Source organism: Sorex fumeus, unplaced genomic scaffold (assembly GCF_029834395.1).
Source record: "Sorex fumeus unplaced genomic scaffold, SorFum_2.1 ptg000002l, whole genome shotgun sequence".
NCBI classification, from domain to species: Eukaryota; Metazoa; Chordata; class Mammalia; order Eulipotyphla; family Soricidae; genus Sorex; species Sorex fumeus.
In genome coordinates, this window is record NW_026606059.1 from 61127609 (window position 1) to 61144303 (window position 16695).

General features: G+C 40.3%; 1 protein-coding gene across 2 annotated transcripts in view; it reads left to right on the forward strand.

Annotated features, from left to right (window-relative positions):
* TAF2 (TATA-box binding protein associated factor 2) overlaps positions 1 to 16695 on the forward strand; it is a 72061-nt gene that overhangs the window by 43181 nt on the left and 12185 nt on the right. For both annotated transcript variants that reach the window (XM_056110495.1, XM_056110496.1), the window contains exons 19-25: positions 340 to 533; positions 2023 to 2162; positions 4156 to 4225; positions 7667 to 7776; positions 11355 to 11584; positions 13405 to 13510; positions 14592 to 14714. In XM_056110495.1, coding sequence (XP_055966470.1) covers positions 340 to 533; positions 2023 to 2162; positions 4156 to 4225; positions 7667 to 7776; positions 11355 to 11584; positions 13405 to 13510; positions 14592 to 14714 — 973 coding nt within the window. The remainder of the gene's footprint in view (positions 1 to 339; positions 534 to 2022; positions 2163 to 4155; positions 4226 to 7666; positions 7777 to 11354; positions 11585 to 13404; positions 13511 to 14591; positions 14715 to 16695) is intronic.

Consider the following 16695-nt stretch of genomic DNA (forward strand, 5'->3'; position numbering starts at 1 on the left):
ATTCATAAATGTGAGGATGATGCTAAATAGCTAATAAGCTCTGTCCTACCGGGATGATTTGAAGACTGATTTTCCTTTCTCTAGAATCTGGATGGTTTCTTAGGTGACTATGAAAAGGTGCCTTTCATGAAGTAAATAATTCATCAACTAATGTATCGCTAATTAGAGACTCTCTTTCACCTTGAAGTCTAATCTGTGTTTTTACACAAAAGATAGAGTTGAATATCAGAAAACTTGCTTCTGTCTTCAGATAAGTCACAAAGTTGTCACACATACTTTATTCCATTTTCATCTGAAGTATGAATTTTATAATCTTACTGTAATTATTTTGTGGCTTAGTTTTCAGATAACTATTACCGTGCAGAAATGATTGATGCCCTTGCCAATTCTGTTACGCCTGCAGTCAGTGTGAATAATGAAGTTCGAACATTGGATAACCTCAATCCGGATGTGCGGCTTATACTTGAAGAAATCACCAGATTTTTGAATATGGAAAAACTTCTTCCAAGTTATAGACACACCATCACTGTCAGGTATAATGATTCTTTACATTTCCTTTAAAATTATTTTTGTTAATTAAATATTAATATGAATAAAAGAACTTTTCTTTTTGTGATTGTGTATTGGGAAATAAGACAAATGAAGAAAACTAAGATCTTAGGTTCTTTTGTTTTTATTTTTTTGGTTTTGGGGTCACAAACTGGTTTGGCCAGTACTCAGGGGTAGCTCTCCTGAAGCACTGCTTAGATCATACCTGGGCGTCCTGCATGCAAAACATGAGCACTAGCGGGGCTGGCCAGAAGTATAGCAGGTAGGATGCAAGCCAGGATTAAGTCCAGAGTACCACCAAGTGTATCCCCCAACCAAAACATCTTTTTTTTTTTCCTTTGCTTTTTGGGTCATACCTGGAAATACGCAGGGGTTACTCCTGGCTCAGGCAACTTAGGTATCACTCCTGGCAGTGCTCAAGGGACCTTATGGGATGCCGGGGATCAAACCCAGGTTGGCAACAAGCAAGGCAAATACCCTAACCGCTTGTGCTATCGCTCCAGCCACACCAAAACATCTTTTTAAAAAACCCAGAAACATATGCCATAGCTCTTTGAGCTATCTATCATCCCATCCTGTAACATAATGGTTATTATATTCTATTTAAACGAAAAGCATTTGATGTGCCAAAACTTCTTCATAAATACTTTTCTTTTCTTTATAACTATTTTTGATCCTGGGCTGGAGTGATAGCACAGCAGGTAGAGCATTTGCCTTGCATGTGGCCGATCCGGGTTTGATTCCTCTATCCCTCTTGGAGAGCCCCGCAAGCTACCGAGAGTATCCCGCCTGCACGGCAGAGCTTGACAAGCTCCCTGTGGCGTATTTGATATGCCAAAAACAGTAAAACGTCTCACAGTGGAGACGTTACTGGTTTGTTCCCGCTCGAACAAATCGATGAACATTGGGAGGATAGTGCTACAGTGCTATTTTTGATCCTGATCTTCTTTTATCTGATTTGAACTACTGTAGATATCCTGCTGCTAGGCTTTTCTGATGCCTTTTAATTCTGTCAACATTTTTTTGTATGATTACTGAAAAGTTCTGCCAGTTTGGGAGTTAGCTAAAGAAGACATTTTATTGATTCACTGATTGCATAAGTGTGTTCAGTAAATGTCAAATGTGCCTTTCTTAAGTGTGTTTGTGTTAGGATACCTAAAATTCAATTTTTAAAAAAATTTTGAAGTTTGATTTCTTGAATAGGGTTTAGGTATTCTAAGTTATTCCAGTCATTGCTAACATTTGCTATCTCAGACTTTAAGAAGTTGATTTAGTTTGGTCTTTCAAATCTCTGTTCTCCCCTGAACATGTGTCCCTCTTCCTCTCTCCCCTCACATCTAAGTAAAGTTCATTCAATAAAAACTTGTTTTCACTTAAAAAACAATTCTCGTTCACATTATCAACCTTTCGGTTTCTTATCACAATTAAATCGATTTAGAGCATCCTTAACAAGTATTTCAATGTTTTTCACAGTTGTTTGAGAGCTATCCGAGTGCTGCAGAAGAATGGGCATGTGCCAAGTGACCCGGCTCTGTTCAAATCCTATGCGGAGTACGGCCACTTCGTGGATATAAGAATTGCAGCTTTGGAGGCTGTTGTGGACTACACTAAAGGTAATTCACAGAGATGTGCTTGGCATTTTAGGAAGGAATTCTTACTATTTTCTGGCCAGTATAGATGTTTTATATTTTTGGGTTCTCTGGTTTAGAAGTGATTTGGGGGGGGCGGGGATGTAAGTAGAGAACTGCATCAGGGCCCGAGGCCTGTCGCTTGCTCCCCGTCAAGAAGAGGAAGAAGCATATTGTGTATTATGCGCGCGCATGTGTGTGTGTGTGTGTGTATGTGGCCTAGTTTCAGATTGTTGTTTATTCTTGACATTGAGAGCCAAATTTTCCTTTCAGAGACGATGCTGAAAATTTTGTATTATTGGCTTTTTAAAATGAATTTCTTGGCAAGAAATCGAATCCTATGTCTCTCCAGTTTTGTTCCGATACTTTACTATTCTTGAAGTCTCATGTCTTCCAATAAGCCAGTATCCCGAATTTTCTTTCCCAGAGTTCATGAGTTTTCATTGACACACAGTGGTAGGGCGCTTGCCTTACAAGCCGCCAACATGGCCGACCTGAGTTCGATTCCTCCGCCCCTCCCGGAGAGCCCGGCAAGCTACCGAGGGTATCTCGCTTGCACGGCAGAGCCTGGCAAGCTACCCGTGACGTATTCGATACGCCAAACACAGTAACAAGTCTCACGATGGAGATGTTACTGGGCCCGCTCAAGCAAATCGATGAACAATGGGAGGACCATGACCGTGACCTAAATGTATCCTAAATGAACACCATTCAAAATAAAACAAAGCACCAATACTACAATTTACAGAAGAATGCTGGTCAAGTGTTATCATTTAAAATGGTAACGGTTTAAATGGGATTGTTAAATCCAGATCATTACAAAAATGGAGAAAATGAAAATAATAGAATAAAATCTGCAATAAGATTTTCAGATCACAAAAGCAAAACTTGAAAGTATAAGGGAGGAGATGGGGTGATAGTACAGCAGGCAGGGCTCTTGTCTTGCATGCAGACAACCCAGGTTCAGTCTGTACAGTCCCCCGAGCTCTGCCAGGGCAGCTTCCTGAGTGCTCAGCCAGGAGTAGACCCTGAGCAGAGGGATGTGACGCCCAAAAATGAAAGAAAGAGTAAGTAAAAATAGCTAATGATAGCTAATGTAGTTCATTTTGTTGATCAGTAACATTTATAGTAACACTGTAAACCCTTTTTATATTGTGTTGTCAAGTGAAGGCTGCTCTTTAATCTTAAAGCAATCTCATATGAAAGCATTTTAACGTATTTATTTAATTTTGGTTTGGGGCCACATCCAGCAGTGCTTAGAACTTACTCTTGGCTCTTTGCTTGGAGATTGCTCCTGGCCAACATGGGAAGTGGGAGGAACCCATACACAGTACCAGGGATGGACCCCGGGTTGGCTACAAGCAAGGCAAGTGCTTTACCTGCTGTACTATTTCTTTGGCCCTGGAAAGAGGTTTATCATCCTGTGTGAGTAAGCGGTCAGAACTCTCTGAAAATAGATTTCAGTCTTAGAAATAAAATTTTATCCAAACTCATCTTGTCCATTTAGAATTAATCATCTCTAACTTAGGATTCCTAATAAATCAAACTTTTCTTGTTTTGTTGTTTTTACCATTCATTTGAGCTTTAGTGGGGAAAAAAAATGCACTTGTTCATGCTTCATGTTACATATTACATATACATACATCAATTACATATCACATATACATACAGCAGGATACTATATGATAGATTGGATAGTAAAATTTATACTAACCTTTTACATAAAAAAGTTTTCCACAGCCGGGGCTGGAGCGATAGTACAGCGGGTAGGGCGTTTGCCTTGCATGCAGCCGACCCGGTTTGATCCCCATGTACCACCAGGAGTAATTCCTGAGTGCAAAGTCAGGAGTGACCCCTGAACATTGCTGGGTGTGACCCAAAAAGAAAAAAAAAAGTTTTCAACCAGCATTCAGTGTATACTTCCTCTTTACATTTGGTATAATTAACAATAATTGTATTTTCTTTTTCAAATTTTTAGTGGACCGGAGTTATGAAGAACTACAGTGGTTGCTTACTATGATTCAGAATGACCCTGTACCCTATGTAAGGTTAGTTTTGTGCTTTTTTTTTATGTTGTTAAGTCTGAAAATGGGGCTGGAGCGATAGCACAGCCGTAGGGCGTTTGCCTTACACGCAGCCAACATGGCTGACCCGAGTTCGATTCCTCCTCCCCTCTTGGAGAGCCCAGCAAGCTACCGAGAGTATCTCGCCCGCACGGCAGAGCCTGGCAAGCTACCCGTGATGTATTCAATATGCCAAACACAGTAACAACAAGTCTCATGATGGAGACGTTACTGGGCCCGCTCGAGCAAATTGATGAACAACGGGAGGACCGTGACAGTAAGTCTGAAAATAAATTGAATAATTTTAGAATATCCTCTTAAATTGTTCCCGAAAACTAGGAATGATTCTTTATTATTTTAAAAAATAATTGCCAGAAATAGTTCTTAAAATTTGGATTGTTGCTTTTAGACATTTATGTGCCTGTCTATATGTTTTGCATTGATTAGAAGGACCACTCATTAGACTGGATAGGATTGTTTTCAAAATAGCATTTAGGGGCTGGAGAAAGTGTACAGTGGGTAAGGCACTTGCCTTGCATGCATTCACCCAACTTCAATGCCTGGCACCCTGAGCCCCACTTGGAGTGATCCCTGAGCACTGCCAGGTATGCCCAAAATCAAACAAGAATTTAAAATAAATAAAAGTGACACTGATTCCTTCCGGTCTTGTAATTAAACATGCTTGTGATCCCAATACATTCATCAGTTCCTCAAGTGGTAAACTTGTACAATCCTTTTTTCCAGAGAGAGTTTGAACAGTGTTTTGGTTCTGACCAGACTCCATTTCATATCTATGTTAGTGGACCATAGGGTTCGGATAACTTGAAACTTGATGTTTAATCTAGAAAAAAAAAATGATTCCAATTCTTATGGTTTTCCCTTAAACTTAAGCCCATTGAGTATTCTTTTGAATGTTTAGTCTTGTAAAAAAAAAAAAAGTCTTTCTGCTGTGTAAACTGTAAAACAAAACTTTAAAAGAAATATTTAATATCCCAAAAGAAACGAGTACTCATTTTTACTTTTTTTGTAACCATTTCAAAGCTATTTCCAGAGCACCCTTTGCCAAGAGTTTGTGATCATCTGAGTAAATAAATACCATAAAGTTTTATTAGTTAGGTCTTGTGACTTTGGTATTTAGGGTAATTGGGAAATCAGCCAGATAGAGTTTCGCTCTTCTGGGGCTGGAGTACAGGGGTGTGGCGCTTGCCTTGCTTGCTGCTGACCAGCCCCTGTTGCTGCCTGTGTCCCCCAATACTTGTAGGAATGACCCCTGAGCAGCCCTGGAGTACAGCCCATTCACCAAAACAAACACAGTTACCGTTTATCCAGACTAAAATTGTAGCATTATAACATTAATACGCTCTAAAGTGGTGATTTCTAACTGCCTGTCAGTGAGCTGATGCCGTTCCCTAGGCGTAAAAAGGTTGAATGAACACCCAAATTTATCTGTAATGCTCATCTACTCTTACAAAGGTTGGAAGCTCTTTCAGAGCCATAATAGTGTGTATCCATACAGATATGGACATAAGGATGAGATTTATAAAGATAAGTATTGTATATTACCTCCCTGTAATTTTCTTTCATTTTACTTTTGTTCTTCTAGTTTTTTTTTTGTTTGTTTTTTTGGTTTGGTTTGGTTTTGGCAATACCAGGAATTGAACCCAGGGCCTTACATGTGCAAGGTAAGTGCCCTGTGACAGAGCCACATCCCTGACCAAATGTTCTCACAGCCTTTCAGTAGTCTTTGATAGTCTTGGAGTTTCAAAGCGGAAGCTGATGTTAACAGTGAGAGAGAGCCTATTGTCTTCAGTTTACAGGACTCAGATGGAAGTGAAACAGGACAGAATGACTGAAACCACAGCCGCCCGGTTTCTTTTCCCTTTTTTTCAGCAGTTCAAATCTGATTTAATCTTAGTAGTAACTGAACGTGAAGCTTTGCCAAACACACCTTTAAGGTTTTGCTAAAATGCCAATTGCAATTACAACCTAATTTTCTTCCTTATTACCAGCGGTCTGTTACTGAGTCTTGAATTTCTTAAATTCAGCCAGACCTGGCTTTTGTCCTTTCACTAAATGGCTGGACATGGCTTTTATGGCTTGCTTTCTTCTCTTTATCTTCTTTTCTGGATGGGAGAGAGAGTTGGTGACCTGCCCCAGCAAGCTCTGTCTCCCTAGGGCCACTAGGCCTGAGCCCCTACAGTATGGCACTAGAGACCACCAGAGCCGCACCTAACAACTCAGGGGGACCACGTGGTGCCAGCCTGATTGAACTCAGGCGCTGGTACATGGCAGACTTAGCTCCAGCCCTTTCAGTCATCTGCCTGGCCCGTTCTCTTTGTAAAAGGGGGAGTGCGGTGTTGGGTGACAGCAACCGTGCTCGGGAGTCACTCCTGGCTGTGTGCTCGGGGATCACTGCTGACGGTGCTCTGGAAACCATTTTGTGCTATGCCAGGGAAGTCAAACCAGGACTTGCTGTGTGCATGACAAGTACCTTGACCCCTGTGCTGCCTCTTTTTAAAAAAGCAAAGTAACCTACCAATAGTACGATCGTCTCCCCTTTTCTCCCTCTCTTTTTCTTTTTTCTTTTTTTAGGGGGGGTGGGGGTTGGGAGGAGAGAAAAGAGGGGCTCACATGCCTAGAGCTTAGAGTCTACTCCCTTCTCAGTGCTCCTTCCTGTGGGGAGCATGAGGTGCTGAGGATAAGCCTGGTGCTCCAGCATGCAAAGTGTTTGCACTAGCCCTTTTAACTATCTCCCTGATCCTGTCCTTAAATTAGGGGTGGCCGTTTATTTCCCTTGGATATTTTTGCCAGTTCTTTCTTTGGCTTATTTTGTGTGAGCTTCTTTGTAGTCTTGGTATATGATTTGTATGTTTCTATGCTCTCATCAATACTATGCTAATGAAGTCTATTCATGTTATTTCAATATGTTGGACTTCCTCTTGGCTGTTACATATGTGACTTTTATGCCCTTTTTATGGATTTACATATTTACTGACCAGTTTTTGTTGTAAATTTTCACTAACGAGGAAGATGTTCATTTTTGGAAGTTGATGGAAAAAAGCATTTGGAATGATAGCCAGGTTTTATTAGCTGTCTTGGTACAATTTGAAAAAAGCATAGACCCATTAGAATGTTTGGTAAAAAGACAATAGAAAATAAACATAAACATCTCTTTTCTATACTGAAGGGAACATAGTCACAATGCTATGAAAGTTTATGTTCCTGATCTACAAAGTTTGCCTCACCCCCCCACCACCAATGTGCTTGACCCCCCCGCCAGAGCCCTTGTCATCTGTAGTCTGATCTCTCCTGCCCTTCATCTTTGAAATGGAACTAGATCTAAGAAAGATGATAAACTAGGAAACATATGATAATTTTCAAATGCTTTTATTTAAAAGCAAAACACTACTTTTTTTACTTTTCCAGGCATAAAATTCTGACCATGTTGACTAAGAACCCACCGTTTATTAAGAATATGGAGTCTCCCTTATGCAATGAAGCCCTCGTTGATCAGCTTTGGAAACTGATGAATTCTGGTGAGATAGCAATGGTGAAATTTTGACCGTTGTTTAGAGTATTTTTTATTTTCTCTGGATCTGTATTTTTTTATCACATCTGGCAATGTTCAGGGCTTACACCTACCTCTGCGGTCAGAAAGTTTCTGGAGAAAGTTTGGTTCTCTATCTGATGAGAACTAATTTTTTTTTTTTTATGTAGGAGTACTGCTATTTATTCAGCCACTGATTTGGCTGATTGAATTGGGCATGAACTCCACGAGAACCAATGTTTTAAAGCTGTGATACTGGCTTTAACTTCTAAACTCAGTCAAAATGTTAGGTTGAAATGCTTATTTTATTATTTGTTGGTGCAAAACACAAAGCTTAATTTTTATGTTAGCTATAAAAACTGTTTGCTATAGCAACTTTTCCCCTTTTAGTTTCTTCTTTGTAAATATTGTGATACTGATACAAAATATTTTGAGACCCTCCTTCTTTGTCTTAATAAGCATTTACAGGTTTTATTTTGTTCTATCCAGAAGAATTTGTAGACCTTTTTTCACTTGTCTGAGGTTTTCAATCTCAACTCTGCGAACTGCCCTTGTGTTCGCAGGTATTAAAAGGGTAAAAGATGTTCTTCTTGCTGGCTTTATTCTTGATATTGGGGTTTTCCAGCAGTGCTGGGTGGCCCTGTGCCAGGGACAGCTCCCATGATACTTACCCTAGCCGTGAAGACGTGACAGTTCAATTGCTGGCACCCTGCTCTATGGTGCCCAGAGTGCCACTGCGGCCCCACTTGGCAGTACTTGAGGGTTATTCAGTGGTATTCACCACAGTATTCAGTGCTGCCAGCCTCTAGGGCTAAGAATCAGGCTCAGGGCAAATGAGCCAGATCCCTTGTAGTCATCGTAACTACGGAGACCCTGGATAGAGGAGACAGTCTAGGACAGACTGCCCAGAGCCTCGTGCATGCAGTGTGACCGAGACAGTTGCCCACACAGGCCATAGGCTCCAAGCATATTACCAAGTTTATTAGAAATCCTCATGGTTAAATAGAAACTGAGGGAATGTACCTACGTGCACTGGCAAGCTGGTGTTGAAGGGAGGCTTATTATTGTTAGGATTAGGAGGAAGCTGCCGGAGCACTGGCCTTGACGCTCTAAGGCAGCGGCAAGGCTGAAGTATTGCTGATACACAGAGATGCCTGTTTCTCACGTCCTAAACCACCAGCCGCCGCCAGTAGATCAAGGCCACTTAATCTATGTGACTACGAGAATGGCAGGCTTCCCTGTCAACAGCCTGGTTCCCAAGAGGTAGGGACCCAGGGTTCTGGGACCCTATGGGCTCAGCGACCTCTAGTGGTCAAAGGGTTGTGCCAGGGAGAACTCCCAACAATCCCTGTTCTGTAAAATTTTTTTTTTCTTTTTGGGTCACAACCGGCAATGCTCAGGGGTTACTCCTGGCTCATTCACTCAGGAATTACTCCTGGTGGTGCTCAGGGGACCATGTGGGATGCTGGGAATCGAACCCAGCTAGCTGCATAAAAGGCAAATGCCCTACCTCCTTTGCTATCGCTCCAGCCCCTTCCGTAAATTGTTTTAATTTTTGCTAGAAACCATGGAGATAAGCCCCAGATGACAGATTGATCTTATCAATCATTTTTGTTTGATGATGATAATCCATGTGGGAATCTTCTACAGGGTACAGTGTGCGGGAAAGTGCATGTGGGGCTGGAGAGATAGTACGGGGGTTTTACCTTACATGGCTGGCTGAGCTTCAGTCCCCAACACCACCTGTGGTCCCCCAAGCACCTCTAGGAGTGATCCCTGAGCACAGGACCAGACATAAGCCCTGAGCACCACTGTGGCACCCAGTCCCCAAAATAACAAAAGTGAAAAGACTTACACGAATGTGCTCTAGTTTGTCTTTGGTACAGGGTAAGGTATAATTTTGGAAGTGAAAAATGAGACTCATCAGAGAAATTAAGAAATCTTGACTTTAGTGTTGTTCAGCTATTTTAGACTGAATTTCTGTACAGACACTTCTGGTCAATTTTGTTTTACTGCTTTTTGCCATCTCTGGAATTTGCTTATTGTTGTTATTTGTTTGTTTGTTTGTTTGTTTGTTTAAACAAGTACTATAAGAACAGTGCAAAATAGAAATGTGTCTGGCAGAATATTTCTTCTTCTATATCTGGAGCATTAGTATAATAGCATGTTTGCCTTGCACATGGCCGACCCAGGTTTGGTCTCCAGCATCCCAAATGGTCCCCCGAGCACCACCAGGAGTAACAATAGAGCATTGCTGGGTGTGACCCAAAGAAATATTAAAAAAAAAAAAAACCCTACTGTACTAGGACTGATTTTAGAATTTTGGCATTTTTTAAACCCATATATAAAAGCAGGACACTTTCTGGAGATGACTGTATTCTGTCATGCTTCCTCTTGAAATTGTGATTTAGCAGGATTTTAGAGATGCAGGTTTTTGCTGCACTTACTAGAATGGATATTTTTAAGTTTAGATTAAGAAAAACTTTTTTAATCAATAACATGAAATTCACCCACAGAGCTTACACATTTTTTAGTTTAAATTTCTGATTTAGTGAATTGAGATCTGGAAAGTTGGCAGTATTTCACTTGTCAGTAGGATAAATAAAAGTGTTAAATTTTATAAGTATGCAATAATTGGGCTGGAGTGATAGCACAGCGGGTAGGGCGTTTGCCTTGCACATGGCCGACCCAGGTTTGATTCCTCCATCCCTCTCAGAGAGCAAGCTACCAAGAGTATCCTGCCCGCACAGCAGAGCCTGGCAAGCTCCCCATGGTGTACTCAATATGCCAAAAACAATAACAACAAGTCTCACAATGGAGACATTACTGGTGCCCACTCAAGCAAATCAATGAACGGGAGGACAGTGCTATTTTTAAAACCTGAAAGTAGTAATAATTTCAAGGGTTAGAATTAATTTCAAGAGGTAAGACACTGAAATACTGTGTTCACCAACAGAATATTGAAGATCAGATATGTAAAGAAAACAAATGAAAGTGGCATGATTACCAAGGCAGAGAAATTAAGTGAAGATTTAAAACCAAACGAACAAACCTGCTTTTGGAATATTAGATTTTTAATAGCTATTTTGTACCTATTTTGTAAGGGACTGAGTAATAGTACAAGGTAGGGCACTTGCCATGCATGGAGCAGACCAGATTTGATCCCTGACATATGGGAATGGTTCCCCGAGCACCAATAGGAGTAATTTGCTGAGTGCACAGCCAGGAGTTACCCCTTAGCACTGTAGGGTGTGGACCCCACCCCAAAAACAAAATACAAATAAATATATATATATTCTTTCAAATATATATGTGTATGTATATTTATATAAATACATATATACAAAAATATGTACATATATTTGTAAAAATGGAATGAAGTAAAAATTTTTTAGTTAAAAACTCCATTAGTTGATTCATTCATTCACCATTCACATCTGTTCATCATTAGAACAAAGGGTTTCCAGTGGGGCCTTGATTTCTCAAGGTATTTTTTTTTTGGCTTCCTTTTATCTTGGGAATTTATGCATAAATGTGCTCATTGACTTTGATTTCTCCGTATCTCAGGCACCTCGCATGACTGGAGATTGCGTTGCGGCGCTGTGGACCTCTACTTCACACTTTTCGGGCTCAGCCGACCATCCTGCTTACCCTTGCCAGAGCTTGGGCTGGTTCTTAACCTAAAAGAGAAAAAAGCCGTCTTGAACCCGACCATAATTCCAGAGGCCATTGCAGGCACCCAAGAAGCTGTGATTAACCCCAGCACTCATGCACAGCTAGTTGGATTTCAGAACCCTGTAAGAGTTGCATGCATGGACTACAAAAAGCTTCGGTCTGGTAGAGCCGTCTAAAGAAACTTGTGGCTTTCAAAGCTGCTATTTCTTTTACTGCTTTAATGATTGCACACTAACTATTACTCCACACTTAATAATTTATGAAGTGCTCCTGACAGCTACTTAGCTGCACGTAACTAATGATGTGCTGCTAGTTGATTCACTCCTTCAGTAATGACCTGGTTTTTTGTACTCGAGAGTACAGTTTCTCCTTTGACTAGTAGAAATTGAAATGAAAAATTTACTTATCACTTACTCACGGCTCTCCATATATGTTCATTAGCTGTTGGAATCCAGGAACTTAATATTCTGCTGCTTTATGCCTAATACAATCCTAAACATTCTTAAGTGCCTGGCAAATGCTTGTTGACTTAAATGAATACGTAAATATGACCCTGGTCAGATAAATAAATAATCTTCCTGATTTGGGAGAACATTATACATTAAATTTTTTTTAAAAAATCTTATGTAAGGTGATTTTAGAAAAATTTGTTTCTTTCATGTATGCATTATAAAATTACCAGATTTATGTAGACAGGCCTTTAAGATACATATTAATCATCATACAGTGTTTTCTTATCAATGACAAAATCTTCCCTGCTTCATGCTCCATTTTTCACTAGTATTTAGACCAGATACTTGCCTGGCAGTTCCCTGCTGGTGTTTTGAAACTTTAAAATTCACATTTTCTCTAACCTTGGCAGTCGTATTAAATTGCTTACTCACCTAGATTTACTGAAATGCAGTCATCTTTATGTGTTGCAAATTTAAATATATATTAGAGTTTGGATTATAAAGAAATAAGATTCATAGACTAGAGTCTCATTAAAGAACTCTCTGATCTGATAATTTATAAACCTGTGGAAATTCTATATTTGTAATTTTCAGTTTATGTTCATTTATCCACATTCAGAATTAAAATCTTCAGAATATACATGGCACCAAGAGATAGTCTTTTGAAAAAGCACTAGAAGAGATTGCTGAAATGCTTCCCTTCTCCCCTAAAGACCAGCAGACAGAATAAAAAACAGGAGGCCCATTTTAAGCCCATGACTGATAACTTTGAGGCACTGGGCATGCTTTACCCTGCACGGTTACTGTAGCTATTAGTTTCAGCTATGATATAAGTTACTTATCCTCAATAATCTAGTTTTGATCTTGAATATTGCCACAGGAACATGATCTCCTTGCCCAGGAAGCATCATGTAATAGATCAGCTTCCAGCAGAGAGTGAAGAGGAATGCTGACACACCACTGGGATCCCCACTAGAACCCATCAAAAACAGTGACCATAGTGTAAAGTTAAACTCAAAATCAGAGTAAGAAATACAGATTTAAAACTGTATTAAGTAGTGTAGGATATTCACCTTCTTTAAAATCTTTTTGAATCCTTGAAATTATCCTTCCTCAGCAGAAACACCTGGGTCAGAGCGAATCATAAAAGAACTCCAGTACCCAGCTAGGACACCCCCACCAACAGTTTAACCTCTGTTACACGTACTCCACCGTGTACACAATCTTATCACAGGAATTTCTCTTCGTGATTTAGGAGTAGATGTTAGTAGTGTCGTACGCTTTCAGTAATTGCCAGTCAGCTCCTGTTGGAGGCTGGGGTATTTTCCATTTCTTAATGCTTTTTGAGAAAAGATGATTACTCTAAAGATCACTTTGAAGATTTTTGGGAACTGCATCCTATGGTGTCTCCGCTACCATTTTTCCCACAAGCTAAGATCCAAATACAGAGTGACATGATGGCTCTTTTTTCCTTTTTTTATCTTGAGTAGTTTTCAAATTCTCAAGATGAAGAGGAGATTGACATGGATACTGTGCATGATAGTCAGGCATTCATCTCCCATCATTTGAATATGCTTGAAAGACCATCAACTCCAGGTAAGATTCATGTACAAGGTACAGCGGTCACTGGGGTAACGGGCAGAAGCCTCATAATACCGTCCTAAGGTGTTGCTTTATTTTCAGAGTTTTAGTCGTAAATATAATAGATTATATCAGATTAGAACATATCAGCAAAGGACTCAGTCACTGTCACTGTCCTCCCGTTGTTCATCGATTTGCTCGAGCGGGCCCAGTAACGTCTCCATTGGAGACTTTGTTGTTACTGTGTTTGGCATATCGAATACATCATGGTAGTTTGCCAGGCTCTGCCTTGTGGGCGAGATACTCTCGGTAGCTTGCCGGTCTCTCCGAGAGGGGAGGAGGAATCGAACTCGGGTCGGCCATGTTGGAACAATAGCAGAGTGGTAGGGCATTTGCCTTGTGCACAGCCAACATGGCCAACCCGTTCGATTCCTCCGCCCCTCTCGGAGAGCCCGGCAAGCTACCGAGAGTATCTCACCCAGCAAAGGACTACATTTAAAAGTATTTGTAGGGGGGCGCTGGAGAGATAGTGCGGTGGGTAGGGCAAGGAAAGTGCCCTACCCACCTGGTAGGGCCATCACAGGTTCAATGCCCATAGGGTCCCCTAATTCCCATCAGGAGGAATCTAGCACCTGGAATAAGCCCTGAGTACCACCAAGTGTGGCCCAGAGACAAACAGGCAGACAAAATAACCCTACAAAAATAGTGATTTTCTTTAAAAGTACTTAGCATACTTCAAAGATCGCTCATTGGACTGAGTTCATGCTCCACAAGCTCAGCGTGCGGCAAGAGGCCTGCTCACTGTACACTATTTCTCCAGCGCCTTGCATGTTAGTTTTGAATTTCATTGAAATGATTTATACACAATGACTTGCTTTATTTTTTTCTCACTAACTAAAATTCATGTTAAGATGCAATTCATTATGACTTACCATTTTTCTATGTCATACTGGTCATTTGTACAGCGAATAGAAATTAAAAAATAAAAATTCCAGTTTATGCCACATTTTTCTTATGGCTGTGACTTTTTCTCCTATAGTACTATGAATATCATCTTTTAAATACTTTGCTGTATATCACCCCTTTGTCGTTCAAGGGCTCTCTAAGTATCGGCCAGCTAGCTCCAGGCCTTCTCTACTACCCCAGCACTTGTCGGGTGGTGACAGCACACCAACCACCAAACCTCCGTGGAATATGGAGCTTGCACGGAAAGGAACAGGTAAAAGTTGACTATTACTACTCCTCCAGGAAAAGCATCACTCCTACTACTGCTACTCTTGCTGCAGCTTTTGCTCAAGGCCAGTCTGTACACTTCATAAAGTTTAGGCAACCTAAGAATGCATTTAAAAATCTGGATGAAAAGAAAACTCTCCCTGACCCCACCACCCTTACGTTTTCTTTTGTTTTCAGTTGTTGGGCCACACTCAGTGGTGCTCCAGGCCCTGTGCTCAGGGATCATTTCTTGCCGTGTTCTTGGGACATTATGGGGTGCCAGGGGTTGAACCTCGTTGATCACGTGCAAGGCAAGTGCACTATCCACAGTGCTATCTCTTTGGCTCTGGTACACCTCCTTTTGCATTGCGTTTATGTTATCTGATACACAGATTTCTATAAAATAGACTAAGTTCAAAAGTAATATTCTCCTGTTGTTAAAAACTTGGAAATAACAGAAAAGTAGAAAGATAGGAAAAATCATCCCTCATTCTACCATTTAAAGATACCCAGTATATTAGCACTTTACTTTTGTGGTTTTCTTTCTAGAATACTATATAATATGAAAAATATAAGCAGGACTAGAAACATTACACCTGTGCCTTTATACAGAAAAAATAGGTCTTTTTTTCTCATCCCCAAAACTTTTATAATTAATTGATAATTCATGAAAACTTGATACTATATCTAGAAAGCACGTTCTCTTTCTTAAGTGAGTCTTCCTCAGCCCTTATATACCTGCAGACAAGCACTTATGTTCGTACTGGCGCACAGCCTGGTGGTTATGTCTACTCCAGTACTTGGTCATTCAGTTTCAGCTTTTCTACACCTGTGGATGGTCTACAGACCAACACTTCAGAACCACTGTCTTAAATTATTTCATACTGACTTGTAAGTTTGTGACAAGTAGCTCAGTTCAGATGTGTTTATTACTAGTCTGCTTTTTTACATTTTATCTGCACAGTCTTTTCTCTGAAGAGACAATAAAATCCACCTAAGAAGTAAATATTTGGATATTTGGTGCTGATACTCTACCATGAAACAGAGACCCAGTCAAGTTTAATGAAACAAGAAATTAAAAAACCATGTATCAGCAAAATCATTTTTAAAAAAATAGTTGTTCTAAAGTTAATCAGACTTTAGAGCTCCATCTGATGGATTTTGCTTATATGAGCCATGTTTTTCTCCCATAAACAGAAGAGAGAATATATTGTTTTGAGGAACCGAGGGATCAACAGTGATTAAGAGGAGACTTCAGTGGAAAAACAAGACCTCAAAATATTATGTTGTTGAGACCCCAGACTGTCCATTGCCTGTTTATTGCTCTTGTATGATCTCTATCATTACTGTCATAGATTCAGACAAAATATATTTCAGAAAGGAACTAGTACTTAATTTGAAAAGTGTTTACTTTTCTTGGTCCTTGTTCTGTATTTGCTTGGAGTTTTTTGGTGGGTTGGTGGGGTTTGTTTTTGTTTGGGGGCCACACCGACCAGTGCCAAGAAGCTCCAACTGGCTCTGCTCCAGGGGAAGACAGGCAGGGCCAGTGATCAAACGCCTGAACCCCTGTACTCTCTCTCTGAGCCCAGCTTGGTTTGGTTGGGATGTAATTTCATTTTATTATCATTACACTTACCAGATTTTATTAAATATAAATTTTTTTTCTGTGTTTAAAAATCATAAAAATTTTAGTTTTAAATTCTTCTTTTAAGTATCGTAAAATATTATTCAGTTTTGTTTCTGGGCCACTCCCAGCTGCACTCAGGCTCTGAGCTCAGGGATCATTCCTGACTTGGGGGCATAGGAGGTGTCGAGTATTCAACCCTGGTAAGCAGTGTGCAAGAGGAGTCCTCCCTGCAGTACTACCTCTCCAGCCCCTATTTTGAATTTTCAATCCAGTTTCTCCTTAGACATGTCATTATATTTCCCAAACTAGCCAGCAGTTGCCTGCCGTGCATTGCGATCAGGTATAATACTATTGCTGAGAA